Consider the following 24,210-nt stretch of genomic DNA (forward strand, 5'->3'; position numbering starts at 1 on the left):
CGGGATAACCTCGGAAGGTCGAGCTGAAAGGAGAGGAAACGGGCTTAGGCGAGGTGCGCTGGGGATTCTGGGAGTTGTAGTCAAGAGGCCGCCGCGGCCTGTCCAGGCAGAACCTGATTGTAGGGGCGGAAGGAACTACAACTTCCAGCATGGCGTGCGGCGCCTGTCTCGACCCTTGGTTCCTACCCCCACCCCAGCGCTCCCGCCCCCTCCTTGGGACTATCCCCTTCCGCCCCTTTTGTATGCCGCACAGCCTGTGTAGAAAGGCTGGACCCTCGGCGGCGAAGTCTGGCGCTGACCTGAGAGGGAGGGCTCGGTGTGGAAGAGGTGAGGGTGTCCCAAACTCCTTGGGCTACATATCTGGCCGAGTCCAGCCTCTCCGCATCCATATCCTTTCCCCTCATTGTCTGAGGCGTCCCTCGACCTCCCTGGCCTGACTGTTAACTCCAGTTCTGGCGATCCCTGGGCTTGCACTCGAGGTTGGGGCCGCGAGCGAGTCCAGACAACTGATTTTGAACAAGCATTTATTGTACCAAGGTTCTGGGCTCTGGCCTCTGAGGTGGATCCTTGTCTCCTGGACCCTTCGCCCACAGAGCTTTCCTAGTTTAATCCACGTTTCCTTGTCTCAGTTCGTCACCTCACTTGTGTAGGCCTGGCATTGAAGGAAGTTAAATGAGTCCGAATCTAACTTCTCACAGGCTGGTTTCTGCGGTGTCATCAGGCGGAGAGCGTGTTGGTTGTAGATATTTTTTGGCCAAGTCGTTTTCCTTCCTTTGTCGTATTCCTGCTCTTCCCTGAGATCTACTGCCCTGTATGGTGGGATCTCAGTAAACAAGTGACAGGGACAAGCCTTTGAAGTGTTTTAAATAATTTTGAAGTATCTTTCTCAGCCCCTCTTAAAATTGTACCTGATTGCTTTATAAATTTTAGAACCATTAAATCATTGTCTTTTTTACTTGCTGAGGAAATATAGTTTCTGACTAGCGCTAGAGGTACAGATTAGTGTCAAGCGTCCACTGCCTTTGCATAGTTAAGAAAAGATTCCAGAAATCCTCTGGTGGATTAAGGGTTTGTTAAGACTCATGCTATGCCTATCTGTAGATACTGTAGTAATGACCTGCCCTCAGTTTTCCCTAGAGTGATAAAAAGAGGATGCAAATCAGAGTGGAAGTGACCCAGGAGATAGAAAACCTGGATAGGAGCAATTCGCTTTAGCTTAAAAACTTTGGTACTTAATCCTTTTGTGCCTCATTTCCCTCATCAGTGAAATGGAATCTGCTAGGCTTACTTTGAAGAGTTGTTCTGAGTCTTTATAAACCGGCACCTGTACCATGGACATTTACCTGCTTTGTGGACATCTTCAGTGTTTGTGATGGCTACTCAGAATTTTTGTATCAAAATTTTAAACTTTAGGAATGCTTAGAAATATTTTTCTAGCTTTCTCCAAGATATTGATTTATTAATAATAAAAATTAATACTAAACAAATCTTTGTGTCCGCACATGTGCTTTCTGTGTGGTTCACTGGCTTCAGCCTCACAACAGTCTTACCAGGTATGTTTCTGTTTTTAAGTCCCATATTTACAAATGGCGGAGATAGAAAGATGGCAGAAGATATCCTATACTAAAAGGAGCTAGCCTTTAGTATTTACTTTATACTGGGGACTTTTGTTAGCTTTTTCTTGACTCTTTATTCTTCACTCCAACCCTGTGAGGTCGCCTATCACTTTCTCCAAGGCTTGGAAGTGAGATTGTTTACCCAGGTTGCTGAGAATCGGAGAGACTGACATTTGAATTCAAGTCTGCCTGACTCCAAAGCCTATGCTTGTTGCAATATAAAGGATGACTTTTTTTTTTTCTGCTAGCTTTTGTGTTTGATTTTACTCACTGCATTAAATATACAAAAGGATTTTTAAGCTGTGTCTGAGTTCAGTAGAAATCAGTTAGTGATATCTGCCATGGGGAAGGATCAGATGGTAAACACTTCTCAGCCTGCTTTGCCATTCCCAGACCCCCCGACAACACACCGAGTGAGGCAGAGTGTGTTAAGGCCACTGGGAGTCTCAGTGGGTCTGCCATGGGGAGTGTTTCTTAAGCTTCTATTGAGAAAGGTGCTATTGAAATAGAAAAAGCAAATCCATCCTTTAGAATTGGACTCTCTGTAGCCTTTGGAGTTATTTTTGGCACTGAAAAATTTGGTACCTGGTTCTTGGCTTAAATCAGTTTTCACTCTAATCTAGCTGGCATGGATAGTTCAGTTTGTGATTCTAAGGCAAAACTTTTTTTCAGGGCGAAATCTAATTTTAGAATAGTTATGAGAGGGACTTGTTGTGTTTTGACTGATTCTTTATAGACTTCCTTCTTTGGCTATGCCCTCATTTCCCAAATTTTGGCCAGTACTTGTTATTAAATTAATCATGATTTGAAGTTGAAGTTACAAGCAGGCAAATTCAGCTTCCTTTAGTTGCTTACTTGCCATCAAGAATTCAAGAAGCACATGAGAGAGTAAGATGTCTGTGAGTTTTTATTCTCTGTGGTATTCCCCGCGCCTAGAACAGGGCCTGAGAGGTGGCACACAACGGATACACGTTGAGTCCATGAATGTAGTTACTGTCTGTTTTGTTCATGCTTTGATTAACCTTGTGTATTCAGCAAAGTTCATGATGCATTCTTGTAACGCACGCCTGGTTTGTACTTTCACCTTTATACATACTTATACTGGGGCCTCCCAGGTGGCGCTAGTGGTAAAGAACATGCCTGCCAGTGCAAGAGACCTAAGAGACACAGGTTCGGTTCCTGGGTTGGGGAAATCCCCTAGAGAGGGGCATGGCAACCTACTCCAGTATTCTTGCCTGGAGAATCCTGTGGACAGTGGAGCCTGGTGGGCTACCGTCCATAGGGTCGCAAAGAGTTGGACACGACTGAACTGACTTAGCATGCATGAGAGTGTATAAGCGAGAAAAGGTATATATGCTCCATACTCTGTTGTAGAGTCCTTCAGAGAGGGACTGTGTTTTGTACTTCAGATACCCCTTACATAATAAAACACCTGACCGAGTGCCTGAGATAGTGTTTTGAATGAAGTAGCTGCTCTAGGAATGAATGACTATTTGTGGGTTATCAGACAATCAAAAGTGTGATTGGATTGGTTGGAGACCCAAGGATCTGATTTTATGTGGCCTCTTCAGTATTTTCTACACCAGACACTTTTTGTGCATCCCTGCCTAGAGCAGGGAATTTGTAGTCCAGGAACCCAAAGCTTTTGGAGCTCTTTTGAGGGGAATCCAGAAAGAGACATACAGTATACCTCTCTTCCTCTCCCTCCAGATGAATCGGACAAAGGGTGATGAGGAGGAGTATTGGAATAGCTCCAAGTTCAAGGCTTTCACCTTTGATGATGAAGATGATGAGCTCTCACAGGTGGGTTTCTATGAACACTCACGGAAGTTCTCACCCCTTTCCTCTGAGTACCCTTTCCCTTGCATCCTCGGTAACCTGTCTCCATTAGGCTCAGCAGTGCTTTCAGTTAGATCTTTAGAAGACTCTTCATGGAGAAGAACCCTGGGAAAAGAGAGGAGGTGTAAAAAGCCAACTCCCTGCCCTTCTTCCTTTACATTCTTAAGATGATTCATTTCTTTCAGTTTTTTTTTTTTTTCAAGAACCCTAAGTCTTTTATCATGTGATATTATTATTATTTTTGAAGGATGAACTGGATTGGGAGTTTTATCTTTATCATGTCTGTTTTACAAATGGGGGAAACATTCATTTTTGGAAAGATGGAAAACTCCCTACAAAGCAAATCAATACCAGGAATAGGATTAGAATTCAAAAGTGGCTTTGACTCTTCCTAACCTTTGCCACTGGACTCCAGTGTTGGCTAAATAGCAATTTCTTTTCTTGGCAAACGTCTGGTGGGCTAGGTATTCGATGGCAGAAAGGTTAAAATATTGGCCATTCTCAAGTCCAAGTTCCTCAGCCTTCTTGGCTGTCAGAGGGAGAGGTGAGATGTGATGACTTCCTAAGCGCCCTGCCTGATGTCCGTCCACAGTTAAAGGAATCCAAGCGGGCAGTGAATAGCCTTCGAGACTTTGTGGATGACGATGATGAAGATGACCTGGAGAGAGTCAGCTGGACCGGGGAACCTGTGGGAAGTAAGTACAAAAGACCCTGGGAAGGGATTAATTATTCAGGGTTCTTAGCACTCATAAAGTCTCCTCAATACTTGTCAGGATAGGGAACAAGGCTAAGCTATTTTCAGATGAGCATACATCTGGAAATTTGCCCAGGAGAGAGGGTACTTGGGGAAGTATGGTAGCAGTTTCCATACGGCTGTCTAGGTCTGCTGTCTGAGGGCTAATGTTTGGCTGGTTATTTCAGACTTACTTGGGATGCTCGTTAAAATTAGATTCCTGGGCTTCACTCTAGAGACTGCTTCAGTAGGTCTTGACGCTGGGTGTAGGGTGGCGGGTAGAGCGGGGTCTCAAATGACAATAAGCACTGCTAATGTTCTGTTACGCAGTCATATTTGAGAACTGCTGACTTAAATGCTCACAACTGCCTGGCAGAACTGACTTCCTTAGCCACCAAGTCCCACTGCCTAATCGTTCTCTAATACCACCTAACACCTTTGCTGGGTCCATCTGATTTTTAAGCATAGTTTTAAAGGTTTGTTTGTTTGTTTGTTTTAATGGGAAATACTGTCACATGATTTAAAAAGCAAAAAGTATTCAAGCCATACTGTAGTAAAAAGGATTCCAGGTGTACTGAGAAAAGTTACCCTCACACTGTCATGCGTCTACTTCGTTCTCAGGCCCTACCAGTCCCCAAAACAACCGCTGTTGTTTGCTTCCTGTGTATTCATTTAGAGATGCTTTCTGCTGTGGAACTACATATAGGAAAATGAACCCCCTTTTTTACACCAGGGGTGGCATACGTTATACCCTCCTCTTTTTTTTTTTTAAACTCTTTATTGAATTTGTTACAATTTTGCTTCTGTTGTTTCATGTTCTGTTCTTTTGGCCAGGAGGCATGTGGGATCTTGGCTACCTAAGCAGGGATCGAACTCACACCCCCTGCATTGGAAGGTGAAGTCTTAACCACTGGACCAGCAGGGAAGTCCCGTACCCTCCTCTTTTTAATGGATAATATAGCTTGAAGATCTTGCCAAGTTTTCTCATGCTGCCTCTCCCTTTTTAAAAATAGCAACATAGTAGACACTGTATGCAATTCCCGTAATTTGTGTAACTAGTCCACTGTTGATGAACATTAGATTGTTTCCAATCTTTTGTTGTTTATATTGCTGTCAGTGACCTTGTATTTTGCTCATGTAAGAGTATCTGAAAGTTCAGTTCCTAGAGTGGAATTTCTGGCAGAGGATATTTGCTTCTGTGTCGGTTAGATGTTGCATCAATTTGCACTCCCACCTAGCAGTGTCAGAGTGTTCCTTTTTCCCCACAGCCTTGACAGCACAGGGTGTTCTCAAACTTTTGGGTCTTTGTCAATCTTATAGGGGGCAAATGGTATCTCAGTGTTCTTTTAAAAGATACTTCTTTATCTTCAGCTGCTCCAGGTCTTTGTTGCTGCATGGGCCTTTCTCTAGCTGCAGCAAGCAGGGTCTGCTTACTGACTGTGCACAGGTGGTGGTTTCTCTTGTAGAGCATGGGCTCTACGTGCACGGTTGTCAGCAGCTGTGGCACGTGAGCTTAGTTCCTCCATGGCCTGTGGGATCTTCCCAGCCCTGGGATCGAACCTGTGTCCCCTTGCATTGGTAGGCAGATTCTTAATCACTGGACCTCCAGGGAAGTCCTAACTGTACTTTTAATTTGTGTAATTCTCTTATTAAGAGTGCAGTCGAGCACCTTTTCATATGTTTAACAGCTGCTTGTATTTCCTTTTCTTTGATCCATTTATTCATTTCCTTTGCCCTTTTTTTCTGTTGATTGGTCTATGTGATTCTGTTCTTTCTCCCTGCCCCAGTATTTTAAGTCCCTGTTGGCAAGGGACCAGGGCTTCTGATGAAAAGCCTTTAGAGTTTATTGGAATGTGGATGAGGTGGTGTTATTTTGGATGAGAAGGACTGTCTACATTTTGCTGTCTCACAGGCATCTCATGGTCCATCAAAGAGACTGCTGGTAATAGCGGGTCAAGCCACGAGCGTGAGCAGCTGAAGAACCGAAACAGCTTCTCCACCTACACACAGCTACCCAAACCCCCTTCTACCTACTCTCTGAGCAGCTTTTTTAGAGGTAAGAGCAATGGTTAAAGGGACAGAGTTCCAAAAAACCAAGGCTGTGATTTTCATTTACTCTGTAAGAAAAAGATACTGAAGTATAAAAATCTTTGGAGCTAGCCGTTAGGGATCAGAAAGGGGGAGAAGTGAGGGAAATTCAGAGGGGTTGGACTGGGTTTCTAAAACACGATAAACAGAATTGACGTTAACCTTGTGACATATATTCAGAAATGGGTCTAGGTCAGAATCCCTCCCTGCCCCTGCCGATTTCTGTTACTCAGAAATGGGTCTAGGTCAGAATCCTCCCTGCCCCTGCGCATTTCTGTTGGGAAGCCTTGTGCACTGCTGGTGGGAATGCAAAATGGTACAGCCTGTGTGTAGAAGACACCGGAAGACTGTGGAAGACAGTTTGGCAGTTTCTCAAAAAATTAAGTGTAGAATTGCCATATGATCCAGCAGTCTACTTCTGGGTATATACCAAAAAGAATTCAAAGCAAGGGCTTAAACAGGTATTTATACACCACGATTCAGAGTAGCCAAGATATGGACACAACCCAGATGTCCATTCACCGGTGAATGAATGAACAAAATGTGGCATCACATGCGATGGAATATTATTCAGCCTTAAAAAGGATCAAAATTCGGATACGTGCTACAACATGGATGAACCTTGAGGATATTATGCTGAGTAAATGAAGCCAGACATACAAGGATTCTGTGTGATTCCATTTCTGTGAGATGCCTAGAATAGTCAGATAGAAATAGAAAGTAGATAGTGGTCACCAGGGAATGAGAGTAAGGAGGAAAGGGAGTTATTGTTCAGTGGGTACAGTCTCAGTGTGGGATGATCAGAAAGTTCTGGAGATGGATAGTAGTGATGCTGGTACAGTGTGGATGTACTTAGTACCAAAGAACTGTATCCTCCTTAAAAATGGTGACGTTTATGTTAGGTGTATTTTACCACAATTAAAAGAGAAAGTTCCTCAGTGCCTTTTATTTCCATGGTACCTCAGATTTCTGAAGTTGAGTAAAAGCTTTTTTAAGCCTTAAGTTCTCATATTTTCACAAAAAGGTTCTGTGTGCACTGCATCCTAAACTGAGTCTGGATGGCTCTGACTTTAACTCTTGGCCTTATGTGTTCTTTATCTTTAGGAAGAACTAGACCTGGAAGTTTCCAGTCCCTCTCTGATGGTAGGCATGGACTCTCTTCTCTTGATTACTGTGGGAGATGTTACTGATCTGGGGTACAGCTTGGGGAGTCATGGGGATAAGTGATAATTAGATGATGACACTTCTTCTGAATCTATCATCATTATTAGAGGAATTTTCTGATGCTGAATAAGCAGGTTGAGACCATTCAGGCCGTGGGGTCCAAGGGTAGCATCTAGGGATGCTGTCTTTGGGTAGGAACTGAGATCTACTCGGGCTTCCCTACTTTGGGCCATAAAGTTACCTCGGGAGCCCACAAGTCAAGCAAAGGGATCCATGGAAGAAAGGCATGGCAGGAAGATGGTGTCCTTCTCAGTCCCTTGCCTGTTCTTTTGCAGCTCTGTCAGACACGCCTGCCAAGAGCTATGCTCCAGAGCTGGGGAGACCCAAGGGGGAGTATAGGGTGAGTTATATCTTATGATGGTCATGACACTTTATACAGTTTGACATACTTGAACATTTGTTATCTTGCTTGATCTTCCCAAATCTCTGAGCAGGTGTCATTTTAAAAATTGGATCTCTAAACATTAGAGCTTGCTGGGAGTCTCACAGCTAGTTACATGGTGGAACTGGAACTCAAAGTTTTTAGTTTGTGGTTCAGCCCTGGCGTATCCTTATCCATTATGCTGCCATTTTTTAGGTTGTGCTTTGAAACTTTTGATCATCACTGCAGTCTAGAAGCTTGGTGGAGCTCATATTCACATGAAGCACATGAAAAAGCAAATTGACTGAAAAGGAAAAAATGATATCATAAGGTCCAAAAAAAGAACATGTTTCTCTCCTTTCCTTCTGTTGGCAAAACCATTAATTAGAGTCCCAAAATGGCCTCTAGGGGCTGAAATTCTGAACCACTTACATGTCGGGCTGCCGGCGTTGTCAGTTGATCCATTCCCTCTTTGATCCAATTTGTCCTGCCTGTAAAATCTCTGTCCCGGTTGCTTAAGAAACTCAGGACCAGACCATCCTAGTTTTGTTTTTTTTTAATCTATCTTCTTCCACAAAATACTTGCCCTCTAGGGACTAAGACTATAAGCATGAGGTGAAGAGCTGATGCACTGATAATTCTGAATTCTGATCCTTTCACTTCCTATAATTCATGCGTTGCTAATATTCCAGGATTACAGCAACGACTGGAGCCTCAGTGACACAGTGCGGCGCCTCAGGAAGGGCAAGGTAAGGCCCTGGGGAGAGAATGTGGAATTGGAATTTTTTTTTTTTTGGAAGCTGAGCAGCTTGGCCTTTCTCTTCAGTTTTGTTAAATGAAATGATTTTCAGGAGGAAAATCATTCCACTAAGATGGCAGTTCAGCTGCAAAATTTCTAATTCTTTAGGGTTTAGTGTTGTTTTGATGGGGAAGTGGGAAAACAGTGATGGATGAGAGGGAAAAGTAGTGCCTTTAAGAGTGAGAGCAAATCTTTCATGTTTAGGTCTGTGATCCATTGTGAGTTAATACAAAATATACGGTGTGAGGTACAAATGGACATTCATTTTTTTCCTATATGGTTCTCTGTTTGCTCCAACACTATTTGTTGAAAAGACGATCCATTTCTGCACTGGTCACTTTGGTGCCTTTGTTGAAAATGAATTGACCCTGTATATGTAGGTCTCTTTCTGGACTGTATTCTAGTTCATTGGTTTTTTTTGTCTATCCTTATGCCATTACCAAGGCCTTGATTATTGTAGCTTTATAGTTAATCTTGAAATCAAGTCATGTAAGTTCTTCAACCTTATTCTTCTCTTCCAAAATTACTTCAGCCATTCTAGATCCTGTATATTTCCATGTTAGCTTGTCAGTGTTATAAAAGAGCTGCTGGCATTTTGACTGAGATTGCATTGAATCTGTATTTCAATTTTGGGAGAATTGATATCATAATAATTATTGGGTCAAAATGGATCATAGTAGAATAAGCGCTAAAACTATAAAGCTAGAAGAAAATTTAGGTGAAAGTCTTTGTGATCTTGAGTTAGGCAAAGACTTATTAACCAAGCATACAAAAACCATCAGACCAAAAAGGAAAATGGACTTCACCAAAATTGAGAAGTTTTGTTCTTTGAAAACATTGTTAAAAACACAAAAAGACCATTGCTGGGAGGAAATATTTGTAAAATACATCTTATTAAGTGTTTTCTCCAGAATATGTATATAAAAAATGATGACATATCTTCAGTAATAAGATAAGCAATTACATTTAAAAACTGGCTCAAGTTTTCACCAGTTATATCACCAAAAGCTGTGTGGCCAATAAGCACTTGAAAAGATGCTCAACGTTATCAGTTATCAGGAAAATGTGAATTAAAACTGAGATACCACTATACAGCCACTATAATGGCTAAGTTTAAAAATACTGATCATACCAAGCGTTGGGAGGATGCAAACAACTGAAACTCTCATATGCTGCAAACAGGAAGGTGAAGTGGTAAAACCACTTTGCAAAAGAGTCTGACAGTTTCTTACAAAATCAGACGCACATTTAATTTAATTGCTAATAGACATTTACAATTTGGGAGAAATGAAAATTTATTCATACAAAGACTTATACACAGATGTTCATAGGAACTTTATTTATTATAACCTTTAAAATGGGAATAACCTAAATATCTGCTAGTGAGATCCCTTGTCAGATGGACAAGGGAAATTTTTGTGGTGATGGAAATGTTCTGTATCTTGATTGTGGTAGTAGTTAACATGGGATTATTTACTTGTCAAAACCCGCTGAACTGTACACTTAGATAGTGTATATTTTATGATATAAATTGTGCCTCATTAAAAAGAGAACAAGTTGGGACTTCCCTGATGGTCCAGTGGTTCAGAATCCACCTGCCAGTGCCGGAGATGTGGGTCTGATCCCCAGTCTGGGGAGGTGCCACAACTAAGCCCGTGTGCCACAACTGCTGAGCCAGCACTCTGGAGCCCTCGCTCCGCCACTGCTGCAGCCCGAGCTCCAGGGCCTGTGCTCCCCTACAGCAGAAGCCACTGCAGCGAGAAGCCTGCACACGGCCACGAAGAGTAGCCCCCGCTCCCCACACCGCGAGAAGGCCTGCACGCAGCAACGGAGACCCAGCACGGGCAAAAATAAGTAAATAAGTTAATTAAAAAGAAAGAAAAGTTGGCCTCAGATGGTCAGTCCCCTGCTGTCCCCTCCAGTGGACCCCACGCGCATCCCCTGTGGTGTGGCAAATGCCGCAGAGCCTCAGGAGTCCCTGTGCAGAGAGCCCTTTGTCCTGGGACACAGGGCGTGGCCGGAAACGTGGCCGCCGCCTCGCCTGTCACGCACCGCATGTTCCTGGGTAAGCTCGTCCTAAACCATTTCTAGAGGACCTGCTTCTGGGTCCGGCTTTCATATGTAGCAGAGCAGCTCCCTCGTTGTGATCTACTGAAAGGTGGTGCTCAACAACAGTGTTTGAAAAAGCAACCAACCAACCAAACAAAGAAAAACAGTTTTTTTTTAAAAAAAGGAAAAAAAAAAAAAGAGGAAAAAGAGAACAAGTGGTCTCCCTGCCTGTTGACTTTGGCAAGCCTTCATCAGGACACTAACCTCTTCCAGGGCATAAGGCTGAACTAGGGAGTGGGTGGTAGGAACCTCCTGGCTCATAGACTGTTGGGGGCTATTGTGTAAAATAAAGAGGCTCTCCTTGGGGACCAGCATGTGTGCTCAGTCATGTCTGACTCTTTGTGACCCACGGACTGTAGCCCGCCAGGCTCCTCTGTCCATGAAATTTTTCAGGCAAGAATACTGGAGCAGGTTGCCATTTCCTGCTCTAGGGGATCTTCCTGACCCACACAGATCAAACCCATTTCTCTTGCCATCTCCTGCATTGGCAGCTGGTTTCTTTACCATTAGTGCTACTTGGGAAGCCCCAGGTGGCTCAGCGGTAAAGAATCCGCCTGCAGTGCAGGAGATGTGTGTTTAGTCCCTGGGTCAGGAAGATCCCTTGGCGAAGGAAGTGGCAACCCACTTCAGTGTTATTGCTTGGAAAATCCAATGAACAGAGGAGCCTGGCGGTCTGCAGTCCATGGGGTCGCAGAGTCAGGCATTACTAAGCGACTGAGCATGCATGTATGTGTTGGGGAGATTTCAGGTCATTCTTGCTCTTCCTCAGTTTCCATTGACAAAGGAATATAGGAAATGGTCCTCTTCCTTGCACACCAGTTCTATTTTTATCTGGCAGGTCTGCTCACTGGAAAGGTTCCGCTCCTTACAGGACAAAATCCAGCTCCTAGAAGAAGCAGTAAGCATGCATGATGGGAACGTCATTACTGCAGTGAGTTGTGCCTTTTGTTGTTTAATTATTGCTTTCATCAGTTTCTGAAAGTCCAATCAGGATAGATTTTTTTTTTTAATCTTTATTTCTTTATTTGAAATATAGTTGATTCACAATCTTTTAGTTTCGGATGTACAGCAACGTGACTCAGTTATATGTATTAATATATATATTTCAGATTTCTTTTCCCTTATAGGTTATTATAAAATATTGAGTATAGTTCCTTGTGCTGTGCAGTAGGTCTTTGTTGGTTATCCAGAGGATAGACTTTAATGTCAAGTAGAGACACTGGATTTCCTCTTGAAGTAGAAGATTCCCAGAAGTACGTGTTCTAAAAGCTCAGTTTGCATTGTATGTGATACTCTTCATTATGACCCAGAAGTGGTAGGTTGGCTACTTTGTGTCCTCAAAAATAATCTGAAGGCTGAGAGATGTGAGAGCAGCCTCTCACAGAGGGAGGGAGGTGTCTCTTGCCATAAGGGGCAAGGGTGTGTGGACTCCCAAGACAGAGCTCATTCCATATGTCCGTCACCTGTCCTTTCATCACATCGAGAAACACCTTGTCTGGACCTGTGAAGATTCCTGATGAGTTGCTGGCCTCATTCCTAGTCGTCAGGTGCTCAGACAGGGCCTCGTGTTTGGAAGGTTATGCAGGGTGATTCCTTCTTGGTTCTCTTCCTCTAGGTTCTGATCTTCCTGAAGAGGACGCTGAGTAAAGGTGAGCGTGGCTTGAGGGAGATCTGTAGTCAGTAAGGTGTCTGCTACACTTGAAGGGAGGATGGTCTCGTGGCTTTCATACCAGAATTCACCAGCATCAGGTCTACTTTCGGGATAGCTGGGGGGTCCTGAGGCTTCAGAGCACACACCCCAGCCCTGAGTCGTTTCTCCTTCCGAGTAATAGCTATAGTGATTAAAAAGCCCCTCATTTACTGCACAGACGGATGGCTGTGTTGGTTTGAGGATGTGAAAGTCCACGCTCAGGGCCTGCTGGTTGGGTTGGTGAGAGCTGAAAGCTAACACAAAGGCTTAGCCTTGTCCTGGACCCTGGAGTGTGTTGCTGGTGGGTTGAGCCAGGGGTGGGCACTATCGTAAACCATTCCTAGCTTCTGATGGACTTGGAGGAGATTATCTTAAGAATGTGTGAGTTAGGGGGTGCTGATTTCCTGTTGAGTAATAGGCTTTAATCTTTCCCCATCTAACTCCTTTCTTCCTGCCTACCAGAGATCCTCTTCCGAGAGCTGGAGGTGCGGCAGGTTGCCCTGAGACATCTCATTCACTTCCTTAAGGAGATAGGTGATCAGAAGCTGCTTTTAGACCTCTTTAGGTAAGAACTGATCATCTGGTCTGTAAAGTTTGTTAAGTACTTAGTTCAGAGCACTCTGGGTGATACTACAAAGAAAGAGACACTGCCCCTTTTTTCTCGAAATGCTTATTAGACAAGATACAGTAAGGTGATGGGGGAATTCCCTGGTGGCAGTGGTTAGGACTTGGTGCTTTCATTGCCACGGACCCAGGTTCAGCCCCTGGTTGGGAAACGAAGATCCCACAAGCCATGTGGCATGACTGAAAAGAGAGAAAGAAGGAAAAAAAGAAATGTGATGGGATAACTAATATTGCACCACAACTTGTAGTAAAGTGACTGGGTTAAGAAATCAGGCTCCAGAGTCAAGCACCTGTATTGAATATTATCTCCATTACTTAGTTCATAGCATGACATTGAACAAGTTCCTCAACCTCTAAAAGCACCAGTTTTCATGTTTGTAAAATGGAAGTAATGTTGCCTACTCCAAGGTCAATGTAGGTGAAAGGAGTTCATGCGTGTAAAGCGCTCAGCATAATGCCTAGTCTGTGGTATTAATATTTATTAACTATTTTCTAACAAAAGACCGAGACTAAAGATGCCTTTTTCACTTGGTCCCTGGTGATGCCAGTGAGAAGCGCAATGGAAGAGCAGAAGAAGCAAATGCAATTTTCAATCAGGATATCTGAGGAGAACGTCATGGTAGTGATTAGGAATTGAGTGGGCCCTGTGGGACTGGGTCAGGTTCTGATGGGTAGAGAGGCAAGAAGCAGGCATGTCTGCTGGGGGCCTGGGGAAGGGGGTGCCCACTGGGGGCAGCTCTTCTGCCATGTTTTTCTTCCCTATCTCATTTCAGTTGTTAGGGACTTTTGCCCACTCTTAGCTTAAAACAGGTATATTATGTCCTTTCTTCAATGTCAGGGCAGGGGGTGGAGCCTCTGTTTAGGCTGACATGTGGCCTGAGGTAACTTTATTTACCTAGTGGCCTCCGCAGAGTGATGAGCTTTCCCAAAGACTCAGGTGGGGAGGGCACACATGGTCAGGGTCAAGATTATAGAGATGGTTAGCCAGGAATTTGTAGAAACCGTGTTCAAGAGGAGCTGTTCCCTCAACCCTTTCTTCCCTCCCTCCCTCTTTCTTTTCTTCCTTCCTTCCCTCCAAACCAACAACGCTTTTTTTAAGCATCACCTATATGCCAAAGTAGTGATGTTAATTATAGTGGTCCTTGCAGAGTGAAAAAGCAATCAGATGACAAAAGTCCTTGTTCTCCAAGGCCTTACCACCTTTGGGGAGAGACAAAATGCACCGTATGCTGTACCTGAAAACAATAGGGCTTCCTTGGGGGTCCAGGGGTTAAGAATCCACCTGCCAATGCAGGGAACACGAGTTCCATCCCTGGTGTGGGAGGATCCCATGTACCCTGGAGCGGCTCAGCCTGTGTGCCGCAGCTGCTGAAGCCCTCACACCCAGAGCCCGTACTCCACACCAGGAAAAGCCACCGCGGTGGGAAGCCTGCGCGCCGCAGCTAGAGTAGCCCCCAGTCGGCAGAACCGGAGAAAGCCTGCATGCAGCAGTGAAGACCCTTCAAAGCTGAAGAGTGAATAAGTAAATCTTAAAAGAAAACAACAGAGGAGGATAGTGTAGACAGTCTGTTTCCAAGACTACTGACAGAGAAGAGTGTTTTCATCTTAAAAAAAAAAACCCAGAAGACTACTGTGGGCTGAGGTTTTGCGGAGGCTCTGAGCCTTTCTGTCAGATCTGTTGACATTACAGAGTTATTAGTGCCCACAATGTCTTCCAGCTTCTGCTCTTCACTCAGCTCGGTAGATCGGGCACGTGTTCTCAAGGGGTTGCTGATGGTAGAGAGTTTGAGAAGAGAAGGGCTTAGCTTGTGTATGGAGGCAGATGAGTTCAGATGATGTTTCTCCTAGAACACTCATCCTGTTTTGTGAGGTTATACTGCCACGCATCAATAGATAAAAATGCGCTGCTCCCTTCTGCTTCTTCCCAGGTTCCTGGATAGAACTGAAGAGCTTGCGGTAAGTGTGGCCTTTGTTTCAGTTGGGGGCCTCTTTAAAAAGTCTAAGCCAAAACCTAGCCTACCGCACTGATTGACTATTTCCTTTCTTTTGGTATGGTTATGCCTGGGAGACAGAGGCATCTGGGAAGCCTGAGGACAATCCAGATCATGTACTGTTTTGTGTCTTTTGATATGCTCTTTTGATTGGGCTTCTGAATAAATTAAAAAAGAAACGAATGAAAACTGGCCTGGTCAATTTAGAATTTGTCTCTTAATTTCTAGTTGTTTTTAGTTCTTGATTTGTAGGAGCTTTGGGGTTTTGGCTTCTAATACCAAAGACAATATTGAACAAACAATATCGAGCAAACGGATAAGATCAGATACACGTCATGAAGGACAATCGGTCAAGCTGCTGGTAGGGCACCCAATGCACATTTTGGGTGAGAGCTCCATGACTAAGCGTTAAAGTTGATTTTGGACAGATTTTCACCGTTGTAGACAAAACTCTTGTAATATAAGAATGAACCTGAAATTTTTTCTTATTAAAACTTCAATAATCTATTTAAAAGGTTTGACATTATTGTGTAAGAGTAAGGATTTCTCGTTGCCATCGATGTCAGAATTGTTCTTTTAGTCACTGTACCACACATTGGTGATGATACATTTTTAAGCTTTGCACACCAGAGTATAATTCAGGAAAATGTTTTCCAGTAATATTTTGTAAAAGGAACTTGTACTTAATACTCAAGGTGTGGGAAAATTTTAAAACCTTTTATCTTAATCTCTTCAAAATGATTAGGAATATGTAGTACTCATTTTGAAAAGCTTTTTCGTTTATATTTTTAATTTCCATAGGTTCAAAACTATAAGGAATTTTCTTCAGATAGCATTCATATAGTTCATTGTTTTGAAGTTTGATTAAACAGTAAAAATAAATGTGTTTTGGGTAACTCATTTTAATCTAAAGCTTTCATATTTTCTTCATATTCTCTGTTATGTTTGAATTGAAGGTGATTTATCATGCATGCTGTTATATATGAATTTGGAGTTTTCCAACCTTATAAACCTTGGAATTGGCAAATCTGATAGTCTGCTTTTAGTTTATCCTCATAGAATAGGACAATCTCCTAAGAACAAACTTTTTCTTGAAACTCGTGGCTATTATATTGGATAATGCAGTTAGAGATGATAATTTTGAATCACTCTTCTCCCTCACCCCTCTGCCATCTATTCCCAGAAGAATCTCTAGTAATGAAGAGTTTAGCTTTTAAGCATGGAAAGCCTACTGACAGAGCTAACTCACCCTTCTGAGGAAAATAAGTAGCTCAAAGTTCTCTGTTTTTTGTAGCTGTCCCATTATCGAGAGCACTTGACCATTCAGGACCCTGAGAAACGAAAAGAATTTCTTAAGACGTGCATTGGGTAAGTGGGGCAGAAATGTTTTTCACTATCAATACTGTTATACAGAACAATGAAGAGATTAAAAGAGGGTAGAATGGATAGACGGTTGCAGGGAAAGGTTAACAGTGGGCCATACCAACATGATTAAAGATCATCTCATTCAGTGGTTCCAAACACTATTCCCCCATAGAGTTTTCACTGATTGGTGATAAATTGAGAAAAATAAAGACAGTGTAGAGAGCTGTCTCCTAAAGCTAGATGAATTTGAAAGATTGCGTTTTATTCATTGATTCCCTCCCTTCCCCCGACTTCTTTTTGGTGGAAAAATGAGTTTTAAGTTTTGTGTGTGTGTGACCTGATGTATTAAAAGAAAAAAACTGGCAACATCTTATTTATGTATTGTTTTCAGTGTTAAACCAGTCCTTGAAACCCCACAGTCCAAAAACTAGTGATTCAGTCCAGCTTTTATCCAAAGTATAAATCCCTGTGAAAACCAACCCCATGTACTGTTCTTCCAGGGGTGGGGCACACACTACTCTTGGAAGTGGCTTATTTCGTTGTTGGACAGCCTTTATTATTGCAAGTGCCTCCTTATATTGAGCTGAAACTTGCTTCCCTGTTTATCTTTCAAGACAGGTGTAGAGTCCACCCAGTAGACCTTACTTGAGGTTCAGTGGTCACAGTTCTTTCCGTCATTCCTCATGTGACATGATTGCCAGGTTTCACATTTAGAAATTTATGTCAGTGCAATCCTTAGTTTTAACTTTAGCAGCTACTGAGCCAATGTGTCCTATGGCCTCTGGTAAACAGAAAAGTTAGAATACTGAAGTAACTGGAACCTTTTGCTGTCATCTTTATCGCTTCTAAAAATTGGCTATGGGCTCACACTTATCTAGCACAGTGTAATTCAATTTCCGAATTCTTCCTGGAGTGAGTGGAGTAGAGGAATAAGGCAGTACTTTCTGAAGGAAGGTCTGGGAACTGGGTGTTTAAATTCTGGCTTCTATTCCTGGCCTTACCCATTGACTTGCCAAATGACTTTTAGGCAAGACTGTTTGTCCGTCAACTTCTTCGTATGGAAGGATATGATGTAGTGATAAAGATGGGACCCTTGACATCATGTAGAACTCTGAAGATTTTTACCAATCTACAGACATACTGCCACGCTCTGTAACTTGAGTTTTATCTTATTACTCGGCATTAAAAAATGGCCAACATGTCAGTGCTCCTGAAAGACAGTTCAGCATTGACATTAGGCAGTGACTGGAATCCCTGAGCCTCCCTGGGATGTGGATGATGGGCAGTTGGCCAGGCGCACTCATTGGCTGAGTGACTCGTTCTTCAGTCATTGCACCACCCACAGTGAGAGGATTCTGCCTCACTCCTCAGCAGAATCACTAGTGACTGTATGTATTTCGTGGACTTGAAGGCTCCCTGTCTAATTGGCAAAACCTTAAGTATAAAATCCCGGCCAGAGGTCGCCTCTATTTCCTGCTTTTTCTCTGCCTTTCAGGGATGCTCTAAAGGGAACAGAGACCAGGATTGCAAAGCCCCATGAGCATCTTAGACTTAAAGTGGTGATCTGGATTAGGTAGGTGTGTTTCTTGTTTGAGTAGAGAATGAGGTACTAACCTTCTTGCCCTCTCTCCCAGCTTGCCATTTTCAGCAGAAGATTCTGCACACATACAAGACCATTACACACTCCTGGAACGTCAGATCATTATCGAGGTTAGAATCCTTGTTTCTATTCTTTCTGCTTCAGTGCCAAAGCTCCGTGTCATTCAGCAGCTAGGAGACTTCTGCTCTGACCACATATGTCATTTCTGGTTACCCTTTCTAAGAGTCTCTATTTTCTTTCTCTGCATGGTGGCCTTCCCTCCATTGTCTCCAGGCATCTTTTCTTTTCTCACTTGCTATTAATCTGGAGCTATTTCCTCTTCATCCCAGAGCTCTATTTCATCACTACTTCTCTGGTCTTCCTCCATCCAACTTAGATCATCATTTTCTGGATCTTAAGCTCCTTGGGGCTCTCCTAGGCAGTTTCTTTCTTTTTCTCCTCTTCGCCTCTTTCCTAGGGTAGGAAACACATCTGCTCTAGTATTACAGGCTTCTCTCCTGCCTCCACTCCACAGACACTGTTCTTTTTTTTCTCTTGGCTCACTCCACCACAGGCAAACGATCGGCATCTAGAATTAGCGGGACAGACTGAGGTCTTCCGGAAGCACCCCCGCAAAGCGTCCATCCTCAACATGCCGTTGGTGACGACGCTCTTCTACTCCTGCTTCTACCACTACACGGAGGCTGAGGTGCGGGCCACACGGAGGAGAAAGGCCCACACATTCTCACTGCACAGGGGGGCATCCTTCAGAGCCTGGGTTCCAGCGTATTCTGTGTACCGTGGGTGCACATCATTCTTGGCAGCCCACCTGGGAACAGTTCCAAGAGGGGAAAAGAGGTCTGTATGGGTTCGCGTGGCTTCCGGTGAGCTGGCCTGCCCTAGAACACATCTGCCTGACCAGTGCTGGTGCTGTGAGCATCTCTGGTCAGAGGCCCAGAGTTTCAAATGGATTCCCACGGGGTAAAGAAGAGCAGCAGAGGGTAGTAGTTACCTGTGCATACTTTAAAAAGTTGTCTTGGAGAAGTGCGACTTTAATGATCCCATAGGTGGCCATGATCGTAACAATCATAGGATTAGCAAAAAATTGGTAAATACTTGATACCTGTTAATCTAGTGCTCTTAAGCTGGATGGTGACGGCCAGCTAGACCTGATAGAGCTTTTCTCTTAAATTAATTTCCAGGTTTAAATGGTTACAGAGTGAAATGTAGAATGTCTAGCTAGTGGACAAGAAAACAGGAGATTGGTGGTATTTGAGAAAGTCAGTAACACCAAGATTCCTTCTCCACTTTCATCCTAGGGGACTTTCAGCAGCCCGGTCAACCTGAAGAAGACATTTAAGGTAGGTATAAATTCAGCAGTGTTTAGTAAAAGTAGTATCAGAATCACTCTGTGGAGTGGATGTTGCTTTGTAACCCTGTGCAGTAAGTCCCTTGACATTCAGGGGTCAGGGGAGAATGGAGTGAGTCTGTGGGAAGTGAGGGAAGGCCTTAACTGAATAGCCTGTAGCAGTGCCGGGCCTTGGAGACCCAAGAGCTTTGTGGATTGTAAGGGGCAGAATCAATACCAGGGAGTATTTTTGCCTGTCTCTCCAGAACTCTCAAGCCCCTCCCCTGATGCTTTTCTGCTTCTCTTAATTTCCCCTGGCCTCTGCTTTCAGATCCCAGACAAACAGTACGTGCTGACAGCGCTGGCCGCTCGCGCCAAGCTCCGGGCCTGGCATGACGTTGATGCCCTGTTTACCACCAAGGTGGGTGCCCTGGGGCTGTCAGCACTCCAGTGGAGATGCCGTCTTGCCATCCCACGCCTCCTGGGAGTCTCAGGTTTCACGCCTCCTGGGACACTCACGTTCCAGCTACTGGTTGACGTTTTTCCTTCAACATTTTATTTTCCAAAGTTTCAGATCTAAAGAAAACCAAAAGAAAGAATAATTAACAGTTTTCACCTACTTAATGAACTTGTTCACATGTTTGCCATATTTGCTTTCTCTTGTTCTATATGCATTTTTTTGGCTGAAACATTTGAAAGTAAACTGCAGACATCACAATACTTTAACTACTTAAGCATTGTTCTCATTTGTAACCACAGTATTATCATTCTTGAGAAATTACGTAAGAATATTATCAGGGAGTTCAAGAAGCAGGGGACACATGTATACCTGTGACCGATTCATGTTGACGTATGGCAGAAGCCATCACAATGTTGTAATTATCCTCTAATTTAAAAAAAAGAATATTATAATACACATAAATTGATTTGCTCTTTAGAGCTGTTTTTTGTTTGTTTTTGTTTGCTGTCCAGATCGTCAAGAATCTTGCTTTCTGTTCGGTTGTCATGTCTTCGTTGGTTTGCAGTTTAAATATCCATTTTTCCATTATGGGTTTGACAATTTTTTGTTTTCTGCCTTTGTTATTTAATTAGAAACATTAACTATGAAAGCAGTACATGCCTGTGTCAAAATCAAACCCGCTGTGAAAGTGAGAGGGAAAAAAGTGAAGTTCCTCTTCCACTGTCCACCTCCTTTCTCAGTCCCTTCCTCAAGGCAAGCACCATGAGAAGTTTGACTGGTAGCTTTCCAGACCTTTCCTCATGAATTTACAAATAAACATTTATGTAAATATAAAGATGTAAAGGGTAGGATTAGTCTACCCAGAGAATTTCATACTATCAATGAAAATATTGTCAAGGAAACTGCTTGTTTCATTTAGCTGTATTTCAGACTTTTCTGCATTCATGCCTATTCAAGCTAAGAACTTATAATACCTCTGACTCTTTTCCACCCTCCTGAGTTCCTTGACTTTGCTAAAACCCTCATCTTTCTTCCTTTCTCTTTTCCCCCTCCTCCCATTCATCCACTCTCACCAGCACGTTCTGCTAGTCCTACCACAAAATGCAGAGAGACTACCTCAGAGTGGGTTGAATTTGTCTGACCTGCCCACGGCCACCCCATCTTCCTTTTTCAGAACTGGCTGGGCTACACCAAGAAGAGAGCACCCATTGGCTTCCATCGGGTTGTGGAAATTTTGCACAAGAACAGTGCCCCTGTCCAGGTAATGGTTTCCAGAGAGTCGATTACAGGGTCTTCTAGGAGACCTGACTTTCAGCCTCTTACTGCTTAGCAATGGGAGACTTGACCTGCTCTGGTCTTATCTTAAAGGGAACATAATGGTTGTACTGCGCCTTGACCTAGAAAGGGCCAGGGAAGGAAGTTTTCTGCTCAGCCTTTAGAAGTATGACCCCAGACCACCCCCTCTGAGGAGCGTATGCTGTGTTCAGCCAGAGGGAGGCACACTACTCAAATGATACAGGAGAACTTAATGAGAAAGGCCATCAAGGAGCAGGGGGGACGGGGGGAGGTCAGACCCAGGGCATACCTGTTGCTGGCACAGGGGTCTGGCTCCAGGATGAGGAGGAGTAGGCCCTTCTCTTCCTTTTTGGGAGAACCTGGATTACTGCAGAAAGTCCACCTCATTGCCCATTGCAGACCTGATCCTGTGGTTTGTGATGGGAATTGTAGACAGCAGGCACTGACTCTTTGCCTTCTTCAGGACTTTTTCCCTACCTTTCAGAACTCTGGGTTTAATATGGCTGAGAATCATTAATCAGAAGTACTTGTTTTCACAGATATTACAGGAGTATGTCAATCTGGTGGAAGATGTGGACACAAAATTGAACTTAGCCACCAAGTTCAAGTGTCATGATGTCGTCATTGATGTGAGTCCCTCAGAAATGAGAGCCCTGAGTTAGAGCTCAGTGGACAGTGGGGGGCTTCAGTCTCAGGTCCTAGATCCTACGGTGCTAATGTCAGTTTCCACTCAGTGCATAGTGTGGTCTGGCAAGAGTTAGTTTGGAGACCAGCTCTCCTTTATGGTTTGCCCAGTTCTCTGACTGGGTTTTCTCTGCTTTTATAAATTCGTTGCACTTGGAGAATTCATAGAACTAAATCAAGCCATGTAACCTCTGCAGACGTCTGTTCAGTGTGAAGTTTGGTGGGTGCTTAGCCCCACTGTCATACCACCACAGCTCGCTGGCTTCTCTCGGAACCTTGGCTCAGAGTGGGAGAGACAGAAGGAAAGAGGCCCTTGTAGAGAATGCTGACTGGAGGTTTTTATCGTCGTCTCTTTTGGTGATAGACTTGCCGGGACCTGAAGGATCGTCAGCAGTTGCTCGCGTACAGGAGCAAGGTGGATAAAGGCTCTGCCGAGGAGGAGAAGATTGATGCCCTTCTCAACAGCTCGGTGAGGGGCTGCGGCTTGCCCTCCAGTGGGCTCAGGAGACAGTTCTCAGAGGAGCGTCAAGCACATACTCCCAAGGCCTGAATGGGATTGCTGTCGGCCAAGCCTGTGGATCTCTTGATAAGGGTCTCCTACGGGCCTACAGGGCAGAAGTCACTCCTGAGACGTGGGATGACTTAGGGTGGTTGGGGACCTTGGCTGACACTGATTGTAGTGCTCTGATCATTGTTAAACTTATCAGGTAGGAAGGACTAACCACTGGAAGTTGGAAACAAACATTATAGAATCAGGATATGCAAACTGTAGTTTCCTGGGGCTGGATATGACCTCCCTATTGGAAGAAAGAAGTAGGTCAAGTAGATTTTAGCTACTTTTTTTTTTCAATTTATTTTAATTGGAGGATAATTACTTTACAACATTGTGATGGTTTTTGCCGTACACCAACATGAATTGGCCACAGGTATACATGTGTACCCTGATTTTTAGCTACTTGGGGAACGCAGCTGCCTCTTCTCTCATAGTATGGAATTGCTGAGCTTATTGTTAACGTGGAGCTTTGGTGCCAGTTAGGTATTTCGGAATCTACTATAAGCTAAAGCTAGTGAATCTTTGAATCTTTGTCCTGAGGAGGGCAGAACCAGAATAAATGCCCTTAATCAGGCTTACAGAATAGGTACAGAATAGGTGTTTAATCCATCTCTGAATAAATGAACTCCTCTTCCCAACGTTATTTTTTTTTTTTCTCAGCCTTCCGGCTCCATCCTTCTTTTCCTTACATTACCTACCGGGAGTCCTTGTTGTATTGAATTCTGTCTGCCTATCTGTAGGGATCCATGAAAACTGATCATTGTTTGTTTTTTTCCCCAGCAAATTCGATGGAAGAATTAAGTGGCATCAGCTCCCTTGCAACCTGCCTCATTTCTTCCTTTTCTGCCTGTGAAAGTAGAGAGAGCTCTTCTTGGGAGAGTTACAGCATCACATCACTGGGGCCCATCGTCAGCAGGCAGTGCCTGCTACTCGTGGGACAGAGACCAGCGCCTGGGCACTGAAAGCCTCAGACCGGTCTTCTGTCCAGGGACTGTCACCGAAGGGCCAAGATCTAAAGCTTTGCCTCATGAGAGAGACTCTTCACCTGGTGCTCACATGAAGGTGGGAATTAATTTCTAGGTTGGGCCCATATTGGGCAAGATGGCTTTTGGTCCGCAGAAAGTGACTGCTCCAAAAAAGGAGGTCTCCTAGACCGAGAGGTACCGGTGTCGTCGGGCGGCCACTCCACTCCCCTCTGCTGATTGTGACCTTGGACTTGGTGCTGGATGCTGGCATCTGCTCTGCAGGAGGTCAGCAGGGAACTGGAATGGCTGTCTCTCCGGGGGTGGGGGGGGGTCCTCAGGAAGGGCCTCCTGCCTTGCCGGGACCTGTTGGAGGCGCCCTCACCCCAGACTGTACAGAGTCCGCCACCTCGCGGCAGAGCTGGCCCACCCCCCTCTGCTGTCCTGGTCTTCCCTTTACAAACAGTGGTTCCTCTCTCCCTGCACCCCAGGGAGCCTGGTGCAGGAGATGAGGGCACCCTCCTTCCCGTTCCTCCTTCCCCCACCCAGGCCCCCCACTGTACATGAGTCAGCAGGGCTGGGGCGCACGCTCCCTTTCTGCACACACGTCCTTGTTTCACTAGGAGCTTCCACAAGTTTCACCAGGGCTCACCTCAGCAGTGTTTCTGGTAGGCTACCAAGAGGGAAGGTTTGGTTTCGCGGTTGGTTTTCAAGAGGATATTCTGCAACGCCTGTGTCCTGTATTCTTGTGCCAACGTGAGCCTTTCTTCTCTGTGACTGACCTGGGTTTCCCAGGCACACCTAGACGCCTAATAAAGCCGTTTCTTCCTTGGTGCCTTCTCTTTCCCTCCCGGTTATTTTGTACAGAGCCATGAAATCATTGCCCTGT

General features: G+C 44.2%; 1 protein-coding gene across 1 annotated transcript; it reads left to right on the forward strand.

Moving 5' to 3' along the window:
- VIPAS39 (VPS33B interacting protein, apical-basolateral polarity regulator, spe-39 homolog) lies at positions 226-24,159 on the forward strand. The gene is made up of 20 exons (XM_005686165.3): positions 226-327; positions 3,327-3,419; positions 4,048-4,150; positions 6,101-6,244; positions 7,381-7,419; positions 7,776-7,840; positions 8,554-8,610; positions 11,608-11,700; positions 12,385-12,418; positions 12,922-13,024; positions 15,012-15,039; positions 16,369-16,442; positions 18,074-18,149; positions 18,593-18,727; positions 19,338-19,379; positions 19,698-19,787; positions 21,001-21,087; positions 21,662-21,751; positions 22,171-22,275; positions 23,140-24,159. The coding sequence occupies exons 2-20, from the start codon at positions 3,327-3,329 to the stop codon at positions 23,158-23,160; spliced, it is 1,479 nt and encodes a 492-aa protein (XP_005686222.1). The 5' UTR covers positions 226-327; the 3' UTR covers positions 23,161-24,159.

Source organism: Capra hircus, chromosome 10 (assembly GCF_001704415.2).
Source record: "Capra hircus breed San Clemente chromosome 10, ASM170441v1, whole genome shotgun sequence".
Lineage (NCBI taxonomy): Eukaryota > Metazoa > Chordata > Mammalia > Artiodactyla > Bovidae > Capra > Capra hircus.